General features: G+C 54.2%; 1 protein-coding gene across 2 annotated transcripts; it reads left to right on the plus strand.

Annotated features, from left to right (window-relative positions):
- The first annotated feature begins 5,232 nt into the window (after window positions 1–5,232).
- Window positions 5,233–11,030, plus strand: KLF10 (KLF transcription factor 10). Of its 2 annotated transcripts, none has more exons than XM_050891616.1 (4): window positions 5,233–5,287; window positions 7,382–7,621; window positions 7,724–8,612; window positions 9,517–11,030. In XM_050891616.1, the coding sequence occupies exons 2-4, from the start codon at window positions 7,391–7,393 to the stop codon at window positions 9,774–9,776; spliced, it is 1,380 nt and encodes a 459-aa protein (XP_050747573.1). In that variant the 5' UTR covers window positions 5,233–5,287; window positions 7,382–7,390; the 3' UTR covers window positions 9,777–11,030. The 2 variants fall into 2 exon arrangements, with proteins under 2 accessions (XP_050747573.1, XP_050747574.1); XM_050891617.1 differs by lacking the exon at window positions 5,233–5,287 and adding an exon at window positions 6,705–6,810.
- The last annotated feature ends 1,660 nt before the right edge of the window (window positions 11,031–12,690 follow it).

Here is a 12,690-nt window from a genome sequence, read left to right on the forward strand (position 1 = left end):
CAGCTGCTAGCAGTGCTGCTACAGGACACGCCACTGAGATGAGTCGAGCCTGCCTGCGGAGGACAGGCACAGTGAAGCCCCTCTCCACCCGCTCACACAAAGTCCCTCACCCCAGCGGCATCCCTATCACCCCCAGGCCACCAGGCAGTCTCTTACAGAGCCAAGTACCACAATCAGCACCCAGACCTCATCTGAAGATCTGGCCTAAAGGCCCTGAAGAAGGAAACTGTAACAGGATTTTGATCTACCGGTTCAGCCCCAGCCGTTCTGTGCACTTTGACTGCAGCTGGTCAGCATGTAACACAAAACTTGTGGGGCCAGAAGGTCCTGTGCATCTGGATGGCAGCAGCAGAAGACAAGCACTGACATGGTGGGAATAAATCCTAGGGGTGAGAGGAGACTCTAACACAGGGGAGGGAGAATGAGCAGAAGGAGGCTTCCCGAGTGACCAGAAGAGCAGCTGCAGAGGGTTGCTCTGGAAATTAAAGTTGAAACGAGCTGGTTAAAAGAAGCAAAGGAAGATAGCAGTTGGGAAGGCAGAGCTGGGAGTGCCTGGGGATGGAGTAGCTGGAGGTGTTGGTGGGGGAGGATCCAGAAATGGCTGAGGAGGCAGCAGGGTATGAATGGCTGTAGGTGGTGAGGAGCAGGCTCTGGCAGGTGCACTGGGAACAGCCACGGGAAGAGGCTTTCACGTAGTGAAACCAGTATGGATGTCATGGGAAGGAAGGTGCATTAAGAAGTATTAAGAAGCAGTGTGTGCGCTAAGGGCACGTGAGATTGGCAACAGGGAAAGGCAAGGTGTGAGGACTAGTGGCAAGTTACCACTGGAAGAGGTGCTGCAAGCAGCAAGGGCGGTCCTGCAGGACCCACAGCAACAAAGCCAAAGAGCCAAGAGGTCTTACTGGGAAGCCAAAGCCAGTATAGACAAGGAGGTAAAGCAACGACAGGAGGAGAGAGAAGAGCAGGAAAAGAACAAGACAGAGAAGGCCACCTGAAGCGGGAGCTGACATCGCACGTCAGCCCTTCGTTATTTTCTCATAGACACACCATACCAGAGCCCAGAAGTACCTGTCAGTGTTGGGTCGTGTCCTACTTCATGTTGCATAAACTGAGAGAGATACGGCCAAAATGCCAAAGTATTTACAATGGCCTCGCTCAGTGTCCCCTGAAAGCTACCCTTATGACAAATCTAAAAGGCACGTGATCCTGCTCAAACATTGCTATACTAATTTGTCTTTCCATTTTATATGAAAATAATTGTTTTCTCCAAAGAGCAGTTTACTACTTCCAGAAAATTACTGTAGAATCACCTTAACTTCCACAAATAGTCCAGCACACACCTCCAACATCTTGCCATAGCAAGCAAACTAAAAATGGTAACAGTATTTCATGTTACAGACCTTCAGTTCATGTTGGCAACTGGATTTTTAACACTGTATTGGGTTTGCGTGGCAAGGTTTTGGTAGTGGGGGGGCTACAGGGGTGGCTTCTGTGAGAAGCTGCTAGAAGCTTCCCCTATGTCCAATAAAGTTAATGCCAGTGGGTTCCAAGACGGACCTGCCGCTGGCCAAGGCCAAGCCCATCAGCAACAGTGGTAGCGCCTCTGGGATAACATATTTAAGAAAGGTAAAAGAAGTTACAGGGGAGTAGCAGCTGCAGCAAGAGAGAGGAGTGAGAAGATGTGAGAGGAACAACTCCGCAGACACCAAGGTCAGTGAAGAAGGAGGGGGAGGAGGTGCTCCAGGCGCCGGAGCAGAGATTCCCCTGCAGCCCGTGGTGAAGACCATGGTGAGGCAGGCTGTCCCCCTGCAGCCCGTGGAAGTTAATGGTGGAGCAGATATCCACCTGCAGCCCGTGGAGGACCCCACGCCAGAGCAGGTGGATGCCCGAAGGAGGCTGTGACCTCGTGGGAAGCCCGTGCTGGAGCAGGCTCCTGGCAGGACCTGTGGCCCCGTGGAGAGAGGAGCCCACGCTGAGGCAGGTTTGCTGGCAGGACTTGTGACCCCATGGGGGACCCACGCTGGAGCAGTCTGTTCCTGAAGGACTGCACCTCGTGGAAGGGACCCACGCTGGAGCAGTTCGTGAAGAACTGCAGCCCGTGGGAAGGACTCACGTTGGAGAAGTTCGTGGAGGACTGTCTCCCGTGGGAGGGACCCCACGCTGGAGCAGGGGAAGAGTGTGAGGAGTCCTCCTCCTGAGGAGGAAGGAGCGGCAGAAACAACGTGTGATGAACTGACCCAAACCCCCATTCCCCGTCCCCCTGTGCTGCTCGGGGGGGAGGAGGTAGAGAAAATCAGGAGTAAAGTTAAGCCCGGGAAGAAGGGAGGGGTGGGGGGAAGGTGTTGTAAGATTTGGTTTTATTTCTCATTATCCTGCTCTGATTTGACTAGTAATAAATTAAACTAATTTTTCCCCAAGTTGAGTCTGTTTTGCCCGTGACGGTAATTGGTGAGTGATCTCCCTGTCCTTATCTCGACCCATGAGCCTTTCATTTTATTTTCTCTCCCCTGTCCAGTTGAGGAGGGGGAGTGATAGAGCGGCTTTGGTGGGCACCTGGCATCCAGCCAGGGTCAACCCACCACAAACACTAAAGTTCTCACTATATCAGTAAAACTTTTGTGTATATGCACTACGTACATGTAAGGGTGAAAAAAGTGACAAAGATCTGCCTAATTGTCTGCTGACGTACAGGCAGAAGCTATTAGTTTTGTGAGTGAATTTATCACGTAGGTTTAAACTGTAATGCTGGTGCGACTTTTACAGATTTAGTTTTAGGGGCAATAATATGCTTCAAAAGATATTTTAAAATGTTTTAAATAAGAACAATCACAAAAAACATGACAGAACCTGCCATAAACAGAAAACACAGAATTTCACCAAGAACTATTGTGTCTTAGCTCCGCAACCTTTACTTCAGCCGGAGCGGATGCAGACAGATGCACTTACGAGCCAAGAAGTCTTTCCCCAGCCATGCCTCGTGTGACGGTAGCACCTTTTGGCAAAGGAGAGCATGTTCTGCGAGCCAAGCAACCATTTCATCAACATTTTTTCCTGTTGATTTCAGTGGGAAACACAGAGTAAACACACTTTCTCCTGTTTGTAAACAACTGTTTGCTGCTACTAGTGAAAAGGATTTGGATCATCCTGAAGTGAATTCTCTTTTGGGAATTCCCTCCAGATAAGGCAGTCAAGCCAATCGGTTTCCCAGCAGGCACAGCAGGGATCTTATAAAATCTGGCCAAAAGGCAGGCAGATACTCAGGTTACGTAACAGAAGCAGAAGATGGGAGACGCAGATTTCCCTCTGTCAAGCGACACGTTTTCTCAGACGTGACAATCGTGGAAGCCGTAGGAGTGAGGAGAGTGGGATCCCACCACTGGCAGCCTGGTGCAGGGGGGCACAGCAGGAGAGCGCATCCCACCAGATGGGTACGGGCTACCAGCGTGAAGCCGAACAACAGAAATTCCATCTGTACAATGTATCAGGGGAAACGCTGGAATTAAAGCAATACCAAAAAAAAAGTGTCTTCCTGAGAATAAAATCACCACTCTTCTGTCAATACACAAGTCTTTGAACTAATTGAGAATTGTTTTAAATTCTCAATTTTTACTAAAATTCTAAATATTTTACTTTGTGCTCAGGTTTCGCAATTGTTATATCCTCATTCTTCCTTCAGGCTGAAGAAACTGCTCGTTTGCTATTCTTGCAGTGGTTTTTTTTTTTTTTTCACTTTCAAACATAATTAAACATTCTGGGAAGTTTCCAGGCAAGTTACAGGAGGACATAACCTGCTGTCAGACCCCTTCTCTCAATTGGGATCAGCTGACAAGGGGAAGAAGAATTAAGCAGAATGAAAGAATACTGGACCACAACACCACTGAAAAGGGGAAAGGCAGGAAGACGTATTTAGAAGAAAAAAAAAAAGTACAAAAATGCTCTGAGCGAATGAAGCTGGACTGCTGAGGAGGAGGAGGGGAGATCTCTGAGGTGAAGCTGAATAAATAGGAGAAATGGAACTGAACTATAACGAAGCATCAACAGTACTTCTAGAGCAGAACAGCACTCTGGCATAAGCAGCACTCAACAGCTGCAGCCTGGCTCGGGATCCCGCTTCTCAGGTGCCGACACACACAGCCACCTTTTCTGCTCTTATTAACATTTTCTGACAGGAAGCAGAATACGCCTTAAACTCTGCATTGAGCCGAATGTATCAAACAGCTCTCGCCCTTCTGGAGTGCCGCAGACTGCAGTGTAACGTAATTAGCTGTGACCCAGCTAATCGGCAGCTGTTACCCAAGCTAGCTGGATGGCAGCTGCCGGGAAGCAGGGCGAGGGAGCCCAGGGGGCTGCAGGCAGCGCGGCTTGCTCAGGCTAGCTGGTCTATAGCTGGACACCGCCGAGCCGCGACGCTCTCCGGCCTGCAGAGCCGATGTGCCTGCAGGCCCCGCGGGGCTGGGGTTTCCCTCGGAGCTCCCGGCCGCTACAGGGTTCTCGCTCGATGCCGGCAGCGCTCAGGAGCAGGCCGGGCAGGCCTTCACGGGACGCCCCGGGCGGCTGCGGCCTGCAAACCTGGGGTGATCCCGACGCGTGGCAGCAACCCCCCACACCGCGCAGACGCGGCTGCGTGGGCCTCCACCCGGCGTGGGCCCGGGGGTGCCGCCAGGACACATCCGCGGGTACCCAGGCGCGCCCAGCCACGGTGTTTCCTCCGTGGAAAACCGGGGGGGGGGGAGGGGGGCAGAAAGGCCCGAGGAGGCCGGAGCGGCCGGGCCCCCCTCCTCTCCCCCCCGCCCGCGGCCCCGCTTCACCTCAGCCCGGCGGGGAGCGGGCGGATGGGCGGGGGCCGCGCCAGGGAGGCTGCTGCTCCCCCTCCCCGCCGCCGCGTGACCTCATGCGCGAGGAAGCGGCGGGCCGCCCCCGCCGCTCCTACCCGGAGGCGGGGGGGGGGGATGGGGGGGGGGAGGGGGCGGCACTGACTCAGCCGGCGGCGGGGACTTACCGCGGGCCGCGCACACGCCGCGCTGACACACTGGCCACGCCGCGGGGCAGCCGCCGATCACGCGCGGGCGCCGGGCGCCCATTGGTCGCCGCCTCACACACCTTTGCCGGCTATTGGCGGCGGGGGGCCGGGAGCCCCGCCTCCTCCCCCCCCCCCTCGGCGCGCGGGCCGGGGGAGCCGCCACCTGAATGGGGAGCGGCGAACAAAAAGAGGAAAATAAAGGCAGCGGGCGGAGAGCGGCGGCGGCGCGGGCCCCGGTCAGCCTCGGCTCCCCGCCACCGGCCGGCGGTGAGTGACCGGCCCCGCCCGGCGGGCCGAGCGCGGGCCTCGCGAGGGGGGAAAGGCGACCAGGGCACCCCCGGGGGTGCGTGGGGCGGTGGGGGACGGGGTGTCCCGAGGTGGGGAGGGAGTCCCCGGGGATGGCGCGACAGGGGGATGCCGAGGGGACGCGCGGGGGCGGCCGGCGGCCCGGGCGAGAGGAAGGACCGGGGGCAGCGGCACGGGCGGGAGATCGGACGGAGGCGGCGGCTGGAGGGGGGTGAGCCGCGGCGGGGGTGGGGACCGGGGCTGCTGGGTGGCCTGCCGGGCGAGGGGAGGGAGCGGGGGAGCACCCACGGGGAGAGCCCCCACGGGAAGAGCCTGCGGGGCAGGCGGGCGAGGAAAGCCGAGGAAGGGAGAGGAGCTGCCGGGAACCTGTTGGCACCGCCGGGCCGGCGACGTGCAGCCTGTGTGCGTGCGTGCCCGGGCGCGCCCAGCGCGGGGGAGCGGCGTGGGCGGCAGGCTCCGCGGCTGCATGTGCCAGGCGGCTGGGGGGGGGGAAAGGAAGGAAGGGGGCGGGGGGGATCCCGGCGCGGCGGGGGCAGGCGAGGCCCGCCGCCAGGAGGGGGTGGGCGGTGCGGGGGCCGGGAAGCGGGCCGGCGCTGCGGGGAAGAGCCAGCCGCCGTCCCCCCCCCGCGCCGGGCGCTGGCGGAGCCGAGCGGTGGGCTCGCTCCCCGCGGGGACGCCGCTTCGCTTCGCTTCCCTTCCCCCGCGGCGGGAGGCGCCGGGTGTGGCGGCACTGACCCTCGCCCGGCCCCCGCCCGCTGTGAGGCGAGGCGAGGCGGCGCGGCTCCCCCGGCCGGGCTTTCCCCGCCCCGCGTGGCCCCGGGGAGGCGGGGCGGGGCGCGGCCCTGCCCGCGGCGGCGGCGGCTGTGGCGGGCTCCCTTCCTGCCGGCTGCCGCCTGGCTGAGGGCGGGGGCGGCCGCGCGGGAAACTGGGTGAAAGGTCGGCGCGCGGCAGTACCCGCGCCGCCGAGCGGGCGCCGATCACGCTTTGTTCACATGCCCCCGCCCCGGGCCGCGCCTCGATCGGCGCCGGCCAATGGGCGCCGGCGCGGCGCGGAGAGCCAATAGGAGAGGGCGGGGCGGTGCGCCGGCGGGGTGCGCTAAGGTGAGGGTGGCGCGCGCCCAACGGGCGGGGGCGGGGCCTGCGCCCCGCCCCCGCAGCCCGCCGTTGAGGGGGCTGTCGGTGACGGCCGGGGCTGGTCTGCCGCCCCCGCCGCCCGGGGGGTGGCCGGGTGTCCTTCAAGGGGTGCATCTGAGCCGTGGGTCCAGCTGCCTGCAGACGCGGCTTCCAGAAACGCGGCTTTTCCACCCACACCATCTCGTCGGGGCGGGGAATTCGCCAGCAGCGGCGGGCACCATCCCTCAGAAATCGAAAGCTGTGTTAGGGATAAGGGTGGAACATAGAGCGTAGGAGGCTTTCTGCGTCGGTTGGTTCCGTGTGGTGATAGTCAGATAGCGAATATACATATATGTATTTCAGTTCTCCAGGTTGGTGATTTTCCTTGCATGGATGTGTGTGCGAGAGTATTTTTTTGAGTATTTTCTGGAACTCAATATACTTTTGAGTATTTTCTGGAACGTTTTTGGTAGCTATACCTTTTGAAGAAAATGTGCATCGATCCCAATACTGTCCTTTCTCATGTGTCAAAATAAGCACAATACTGAAGGCTGTGTTTAAAGCAAAAATGGAAGGAGGGTGGGATGGGGGAGGAAGTTTTGTTTTTTTTTGGGTGAAGATTTTTGTTAAGCTTTCAGACACAACACTTGCAATATGGAATAGCTTAAACTGTTGCTTAAGATCTGGGGGGAGTTCTTTTGTCTCAAGAAAATATATAATCTTCACTAGATGGCCAGATTTCCCCACTAACGACTTCATTAAAATATTATATAAATAAGGAAAAGGGCAGGAAAATACAGGCATGCACCCCACAAGACCAACTGTATGTATCTTGCACAGGTTGCTTTGTTTGGTTTTTATGATGCCTTCTTACATGTAACTGCAAAATACTCAAACTTAGCATCAGGTTTAAAGTTTCCTTTTTTCCTCTAACCAAAACAGGAGGAAGAAATGGAGATGATGACTGAGAAACAGAGAGATACTAGGTATTTCTGGAACAATACTCCTGAAAAAAGCGATTATGAGGCTGTAGAAGCCCTTATTTCTATGAGTTGCAACTGGAAATCAGACTTCAAAAAACATGCAGAAATGAGACCTATAACTCCAGCATCTGATATGTCAGAAGAGAGTGACGAGACTTTGCTTCCTGGAGCAGCGGACTTTAATGCAATACCAGCATTTGTAAGTTTTTGAATTTGTACGTCTGCGTGCTTGTTTTTAACAATTAGTGTGGCGATGTGTTGGTAACGCACCCCCCTTACTGTGTCTCTCTCCCCCGCACAGTGCCTGACCCCCCCCTACAGCCCTTCCGACTTCGAGATGTCGCAGGTCGCACCGGCGCCTGCTGCAGCACTCAGCAAGTCGCTGGCCGAGGCTGCCAAGCCTCCTCTGGCTGCACCTCGGAGGGAGGCGGAGAGGCCTCCAGCAGCCGGGCCTCTGAAGGCTCAAGCCACGAGTGTTATCCGCCACACGGCTGATGCCCAGCTTTGTAATCGCAAAACCTGCCCGGTGAGAACAGCCAGTGTGCTGAAGTACCAAGACAGCGTTTCGAGGGAAACAAACAGTAAACAAAACGCCGAAGCAGAACATTCGGTGTGTTCCGCCGTGGCGCCGAGCAGAGCCAGTGATGAGAGCGGTGAACTGCCGGTGGCAGAAGGAAAAAATGCAGAACCGGCTGTCGGTCCGGTGCCCTTGACAAAGCCCTCAGTCAGCAGGCATCAGCCTGTCCCTGGGTCGGCACAGCAGTCGGCGGCGGTGGCACCGCCGTGCCCTGCCCAAGGCAGTGGAGCCCCCCCCGTGCCAGTGATTTGCCAGATGGTCCCGCTGCCCGCAAACAACAACGTTGTGACGGCCGTAGTGCCCAACACCACGCCAAGCCCGCAGCCGGCTCTCTGTCAGCCCATGGTCTTCATGGGCACCCAAGTCCCCAAAGGTGCTGTTATGTTTGTTGTGCCCCAGCCAGTTGTGCAGAGCACAAAGGCTCCCATTATTAGTCCGAATGGCACGAGACTCTCTCCCATTGCCCCTGCTCCCGGCTTCGTACCTTCTGCAGCAAAAACCACTCCTCCAGTTGATTCTTCAAGAATAAGAAGTCACATTTGCAGCTACCCAGGATGTGGGAAAACGTACTTCAAGAGCTCCCATTTGAAGGCTCACATCAGAACACACACAGGTTGGTCGCTGTTGCTGGGTGTTAAAAATTGATGTAGAAAATTGTGGCTATATACGCAACTTGTTAAGGTTCTAGCGATTACCGGATTTGTTCATGGAACAAATAGTGGGGCAGCAATGAAATACTTTTTTTGCCAGCAGGCATTATAATGCTGCCTAATCTCTGACAGGAAATCTCCCAGAGGGGAAGTTGACTCAGCACTTTGTTTGTGCTGGACTTGCTTCATGTCAGAAGGCGTTCAGTAATGCTTCTTACGAGTGTGGAAGCGAGGCCTTGCCCAATGTAGAGTATGCTTTCCCAGAGTTAAAGACGCCTTATTAGGCTTCTCCACAAGAATGCCTTTGTCAGAAGTGGGTAAAACTTAAAGAGATTCTTTTATGAAAGAATATGAGGATCCACTCCAAACTATGCCTGCCTTGGTTATTTTAGAGTAACTTCTCCAGGCCTCAGCTCTTAATCACAGTAGCAGAAAGAGTCACGTGTACTTTCACACAGGCTCACACCAGAGCTCTGTTACATAAAACGTTATTACAGGTTGCGTTTTGGAGGGTAGTTTTGGGCATGCTAAGTCGTCATCATCTGCAGTTCATGTGGAGCTGAGAGTTAAGTTCAGCTGTCTTGAGACATAAAGAGCATCTCAAACTATTTGATTCCAGAGAATTGTTAACCCTTCGTACTACTTAGCCTTGAGGATAGGGAGTCTGCATGTTTAAATATTGGTATATAAACAATTTTTCACATTTCATATATATAAAAATAATTAATATTTATGTGGATTTTTGGCTCAGCTGTCGTACTAGAAGCTTATATTCAAAAAAGTCAAATCCTGCCAGTCAAGGCAGTAGTGTTTGTTGCTCGGTTAGTACTCATGGGGTTTTTTTCTTTGTAATTTTTTTTCTTTTAGGAGAAAAGCCATTTAGTTGTAGTTGGAAAGGCTGTGAGAGAAGGTTTGCACGGTCTGATGAACTGTCCCGCCATCGCAGAACGCATACCGGGGAGAAGAAGTTTGCCTGCCCAATGTGTGAGCGGCGGTTCATGAGGAGCGACCACTTAACGAAGCACGCGCGTCGCCACTTATCGGCTAAGAAGTTACCAAACTGGCAAATGGAAGTGAGCAAGTTAAACGATATTGCCGTGCCGCCAACATCTGCGACCGCGCAGTGAAAGGACTTACTCTGAGGACGGTGGAATTAACTGTTGTCGCTGGGATATGCCAGCTGAAAAAAGGCTTTTGCTCCCAGTCTGTGGTTCTCCCATGCCGGCTGCTGATGGCAGTGCGGCAGAGAGGCAAAGGCAGTCTGTGCTCGGTCACAAAAAATGTTGCTGGGAGAACCGGTGGCTGACTGGAATAGCGGGTGTCTTTTGCACTGGTAAGGAGAGAGAGAAAGGGAAGGTTCTAGAGCAGAGCAGCGCACATTGTGCCAGTTTTGAATTTTGCAAATTACTCATATATACTCTAGATCAGTGACATGTAAGCGTTTCTGAAGGTTTGCTGCTGACGCTTGAGGCCAACTCTGATTTTAACTTTCAGTTGTCAGCCTTCAGCACAGCACGGACTAGGAAGACAGCAATGTACGGGCGCAGGCTTGAAAGCCCAGAACGCACCTGCGTAAGATAATCTAAATCGGTTTTCCTACTTCTGCCACCTTTTCTTGGTAGGAATCTTTTCCTCCTATCCATTCTCCGGCCCCGTCATAAGCGATGATTTGGTGCCGGACTCCTGGAGATTTTAGACCTGTCCTCCTGCGCGGGGTGTTTAACACACCCAGCTTTACACTGCTGTCCAGAGGGGCTCGGAATGGGCGTTCGGGGGCACCACGAGGGCAGCTGGAGGTGGGGACGTTTCTGACTCCTCTCTCGCTTTGTAATATTTTCCCAGCTTCTTTGGCGAGCTTTGCGATTATTACAATTGGTTATACCTGGGCATCGTACGATGCTTCTGCTTTTGTGTTGCTTACGGTTTCCTTTATACCTTCTCACAATTGTGTACCACTGCGTTTTCCATAAGCGGATACAGTGCACTTTTAAGAGAAACATTGTAACTGTAAACTACTCGGGTTGATTAAGGAAGAAAACCAAGAATCTTAGGCTTCTTGATCGTGTTATTCTTTGACAGACGGTTTATACTAAAAATGAAATGGATATATTATGTATTGTATTAAATTAGAAAGTTGTGATTCGAAAAGTAAAACGAGGCAGTAAAGACACCGGCCTAGAATTTAAACTGTAGCTTTTGTGACAAATAATGCATCACCTTTCACTATTTCTATTTTATCATATTATGTTGAGGACACATATCAGAAAGTGAACAGTTTGAAAATAGTGTATTAGATACGCTTTTTGTGACTACTTTAAAGATTTGCACATTTCTTATGTTGTACTTTATACTTTGTTTACAATAAAACCAATTTTCTTTAATATAGACCTCTCTTTTTTTAAGTTCATAGCAGAACTATCCCTTTGCAAGGAAAATGACCGCAAAACAAAATACAGCGTCCATCATTACGTGTCCTGACCGATGAAACTCTCTCTCTTAATTTTTGATGGTTTTTTAGGCTCTATAAAGCCCACAGGAGTGGAATTTCAAGTCTGCGCTTACTACTCTGAGTCTCTGTTTTGTTGTGTGGTGGGTTTTGTTTTGTTTTTGTTTTTCTCCCCACTCTTCATCCCCCCTCCTTTTCTTCAGGCACCCAAAAATAAACGTGCGTATGTGGGCCATTATAACACTGGTGAAAAATATTTCCTTTTTGTTGGTGATGGAACCGCACTGTCTTCCCCAGGCTGGAACCCAGCCCCTGTTTCCGATGGCCGGGCTGCCAGCTGGGGCCGTGGCTGCCACCCCGCAGCGTGGGGTCCGGATCCCCCCACGGCATTGCCCCGGGGCCAGCCGGAACGCGGCGCTGGTAGAGGGATGGGTGCTTGCTGTCCCTCTTCTCCAGGGCGGGGGTTGGAGCTGTCTCCCATGGGAGACTCCTACAGGGAAGAGGGCGGGGAGGTGGGCTTTTGCCTTCTTGGGCAGCGGGTGGGCAGCACGGTTTCTCTGCCTTCTGCTGGCCCTGCCGGCCTGCCTGCAGGCGGTGGCCGCTTCGTGCTGTCCATGCGGGCTCTTCCGCCTCCTGCTCCGGCTCCCCTGCCTGCAGGGATCCCCAGATTTCGCAATGGCCTGGCTGTTGACTCACTGCCCTGCCCTGCGGGGTGTTTGGGGCAGGGGCACTCCTTACCTTATCCTGTTTGACGCAATGCCCTGCGTAGGAAAAACTTGAGTCATTGCTCTTTCTTCTTGTTCCAGGGGGAATACGCCATCATAGCCCAATGCAAAAGAGACGCTTCCCCAGGAGCGTGAGTCCCACTCTGCCATCTTGCTTCAAGGTATTTTACATTTCATGGGCATAAGATAAAATACTGTAACAGCTCTGGGTCTGAAACCCTTCCACGGCTGCAGCTAGCCGTTGAGCTAGGAAGCCGGGTCCCCTTGCCAGCTCTGCCCGGCACACTAAACCTTGAATCCAGTTTTGTGCCACAGCCCCACATGAGGAGGGCATAAAGAAAGTGCCACCCCTCATCGTTATCCTGCCCACGCCGAGCTGGCCGTGGCTCTCCTCGGCAGTGCGTGCGGTGGGCTTTGAACCCCCTCTAGCTCAGCAGGGAGCTGAACTTAAATCTGACTTCCCAGGCGAGTGCTCTCACGCTGCCGCACTATAAAAGGGGAGGAAAGGGAGTTTCCACGCCGTGGCCATCTCTGCGGCCTGTGTTTTCTGAAGAAGCAGCAGATGCTGGCGCTTTTTGTGTGGCATCCAGCTCTGGAGGTGTGCGCGGGGCATGCCCTGAGAGCACCCGCTGGCGGCACCGCTGGGGAGGCTGCAGAGGAAAGCCTGTTTCTGGCACTGCCATGAGCTAAATAAAATACAGTTTCTCACTCTAAATACAGAATCTAACAGGAAGAAGTGCGCTTCTGACTGGTTCCAGCCGGAGGTGGAGCCGTAATTGTGAATTTACCTCACGTGCCATTTTTTAAAGCTTCACCGTGGAAGCCAACTGGAAATTAAACCAGCTATTTGGGGGTTTAATCCAAGTCTAA

The sequence above is a fragment of the Gymnogyps californianus genome, chromosome 2 (genome assembly GCF_018139145.2).
Source record: "Gymnogyps californianus isolate 813 chromosome 2, ASM1813914v2, whole genome shotgun sequence".
In the NCBI taxonomy this organism is placed as follows: Eukaryota; Metazoa; Chordata; class Aves; order Accipitriformes; family Cathartidae; genus Gymnogyps; species Gymnogyps californianus.

Coding starts and splice junctions, on each gene's coding strand:
- KLF10 (XM_050891616.1), top strand. CDS start 7,391: ATGGAGATGATGACTGAGAAACAGAGAGATACTAGGTATTTCTGGAAC. Junction 7,622..7,723: donor TTAATGCAATACCAGCATTT/GTAAGTTTTTGA, acceptor TCCCCCGCACAG/TGCCTGACCCCCCCCTACAG. Junction 8,613..9,516: donor TCACATCAGAACACACACAG/GTTGGTCGCTGT, acceptor TTTTTCTTTTAG/GAGAAAAGCCATTTAGTTGT.